This window comes from Aplysia californica, unplaced genomic scaffold, assembly GCF_000002075.1.
Source record: "Aplysia californica isolate F4 #8 unplaced genomic scaffold, AplCal3.0 scaffold00432, whole genome shotgun sequence".
Lineage (NCBI taxonomy): Eukaryota > Metazoa > Mollusca > Gastropoda > Aplysiida > Aplysiidae > Aplysia > Aplysia californica.
The window spans coordinates 365,104-368,082 of NW_004797702.1; the positions used below are offsets into that span (position 1 = coordinate 365,104).

General features: G+C 41.1%; 1 protein-coding gene across 1 annotated transcript in view; it reads left to right on the forward strand.

Moving 5' to 3' along the window:
- Nucleotides 1-2,764: 2,764 nt before the first annotated feature.
- Nucleotides 2,765-2,979, forward strand: part of LOC101848989 (RPA-related protein RADX) — a gene marked incomplete at its 5' end in the record, with an annotated part of 20,752 nt that continues 20,537 nt past the window's right edge. Inside the window, 1 exon segment of the mRNA XM_013086064.1 lies at nucleotides 2,765-2,920. Within this exon segment, the coding sequence (XP_012941518.1) occupies nucleotides 2,765-2,920 (156 nt within the window).

A 2,979-nucleotide genomic window follows, 5' to 3' on the forward strand; every position in this document is an offset into this window, starting at 1 on the left:
TAGAGGCGGCCAAAAAAGAATAAATTAAAAAGAAAAAAAACAGACAAACACACACACCCACATGCATGCTCACGCACTCACACACCCACACCCTCACAAATACACATACACACGCACACACATACACTCACACACGCAGACACACAAATGCTCACACTTGTGGCCTTATGGAATAGACACACACCACACACACACACACGCACACACACTCACCAAACTAACAGACAAACAAACAAAGACAGTTGCAGCTCTTTTCTTGTTGTTGTTGCCCCAAGTGGTTTTTGTTGCTGTTTTATGCTGCTGATGTTTTGTTGTATATTAATTTGTTGCCTCGGCTCTGCTGTACAAAAAGTCTTTGTGGATTTTTGCCACTCTCTGTAATTCTGCCTTCTCAACTGTTTCAGTTTCAGATGATTTTTTCCTAAAGGTAACAAAATTTTCATCTTTAAATTTAGCAAAAGCTTTGTCAAATTCGTCGTAAGATTTGAATGCCTGCTCTAGAAAGCCTCCTTTACCTTGTCAGGCGGAGACTAGCCGAGATAACTAGGACCATGTGGGAGAAGCAGGTAGATGATGTTAGAGATCTAGATCTAGATCTAATCATCAGTGCAAAAGAGCTCCGTGTTTACTCTGTCGCAATTAACGCCATGTTAGTTGTCACAGCGTCATTCTGTCGCAATTAACACTACCATACATTATGTAGGCTAAACAATCGGAAACAAAACTGGAAGTTGCCCCCCCTGTGGTGTTGCAGGGGGGTGTCCCCCTTGCATTCACAAAATAATCATAATGGTTTGTGGCAGTTTTTAGTGCCAAAATTGTTCTCAGCACACTGAACAAAATGTAGAATTCAGAATAGTGTCGAAAATAGATCTAGTCTCAAATAGGTTTGGCAGGCAACTCAGTTCAGTTTTTTTACTCAACAATTTTGTGTATAAATGTTAGATGGATTTATGCCAGGACCACTTCTCCCGAAGAGTGCCCTATAGACTGTAGTATAGTCACAGTGACTACTACACACAGACCATGTATTGCGGTCAAACCTTCGTAGCGCAACTTTGTAAAGGCAGGCTCTATTTCTCCAAACGCTCGGGAAAATTATATACTTAAACTATTTTTCCGAACGGTTTCCGTTCTTGAGATTTTTTGGTTATTTGCGAATGGTGTGCGCATGCGTGTGTGTGTGTGTGTGTGTGTGTGTGTGAGAGAGATTGTGACTTTGTGTGTGTGTGTCTGTATAAGGTGTGAACGTGGGGTGGAGGGGGGGGGGGGCGTGGAGGGATTTTTTTGTCATCTAGTTTTTGCTTTAAGGGTGACTAATTGCAAAATAGGTTACTGCCAAAGTCGAGCGGTCTTGTTTTCTTGCAGTACCTTTTGAAGTCATTTTCAAATGAAGTATAGTCCGGGAACGTTGGCCCAACCACAATTGAAGTGTATCAAAATATTCAGACACTCTCTAGAAATTGAATTCGATGCAAAAAATGCTTCTCCCTGGTCCTCGCAGAATGGCAGAATGAAAGATGACGCCGAACTCTGGCAAATAACAAAAAAAATCTCGAAAATGGAAACCGTTCGGAGAAATAGAGGTCAAGTTTATTTTCCCGAGCGTTCTGAGAAATAGTCACTTTTTCTGTATAAATCCTCAAATATATCTTTAACGGGTGGATCAATGTCTCCCACACTTTGCACAGCGGTTTGTATCAATCTGCCTTAACTTTTAAAAATTAAAATCATATTTTTTCTAACACAGTTGAGGCTTGATCAGGCCTATTTTCATTTGTTACCCCAGGTGCCATCTTGGACTGAATGGGATTAGATCTATATTGGGCAGAATCGAATAATTATTCGGTCATTATCGGTTGAACATCGTCGTCTATGTTGATCATAATAAAAGTTAAGGTTCTCAATGCTGTTTGTTGTTATAATTGATTTTTAAAACCGTAAAAAACGTTGTTTTGTTGTAGATCGTCTAATCTAGAGATATAGACGTCTGCTTGTTACATTAGATTCAAGTGGTTCAAGAGAAATATCATCAACATGGAAGGTCTCTTCATAATAAGTATTCGATTCTGCCCGGTATTTAATCGCATTCGGTCCAAGATGGCGGCCTGGGGTAAAAAACGAAAAAGTGCCAAAAACTTTTCTTCGTAGGTTGCCCCTGCTGTAAGCCTTTTAAAATCTATAGCTAGAGACAAGCAAAGTGGAAGGAACTATATAACACCCACACTACAACCAGGATGACCCCTACTTAACGTTCTACATCCTCACCCGTCAAAAGCAGGTTGTTCTTCTCAGACTTAAAACAGGACACAACCGACTGAAACACTACCTCTATGCACTGTTCAAAATTGGAAATTCAGAGCAGTGTCAATGCGGAACTGGGTTTTTAAACAGGAAATCATTTGCTGCAAGCCTGACCAATGCTCGAGGCACTTAGAGAAAAATATTGGTCCAACCCTAGGCGGAGAGACCCAAAACTCTACAGGAGCCTGGAGGACCGTCGGTGAACAGCACAGCCTGAGCCTTTGCACTAGAGACTGGAATGTCCATTTAAAAATCATGAACGAGAAGAAGATTTAAAAGTGCTTTGATTTCATGAACAGCAATAAAAAAACCGTGATATTTGAATTGTTCATTTTTATTGCACCTTTTTTGTGCGTGAAAACATTCACGAAAATGTATTCCTCAATAATAAGAAAAAGAAAAAGAGAAAAAAAAGAAGAAGCAGACAACAGTTCATTCTCTGCTCTCTGTTTGCTGACAGGTGCTGGAGATCCTGAGGTACTACCCAGACCCCCAGACGTATGTACTGCTCCAGCTGGACTCGGGCCAGTACTGGGACTTGTACGATGTCGTGGTGGCCAGTGACAGGCATAAGTACAAGTTTGTTCTCACTGCGGATGAGAAAGTCAGGAAACCAGTAAGTCTGTCTGTCTGTCTGTCTGTCTGTCTGTCTGTCTGTCTGTCTGTCTGTCTGTC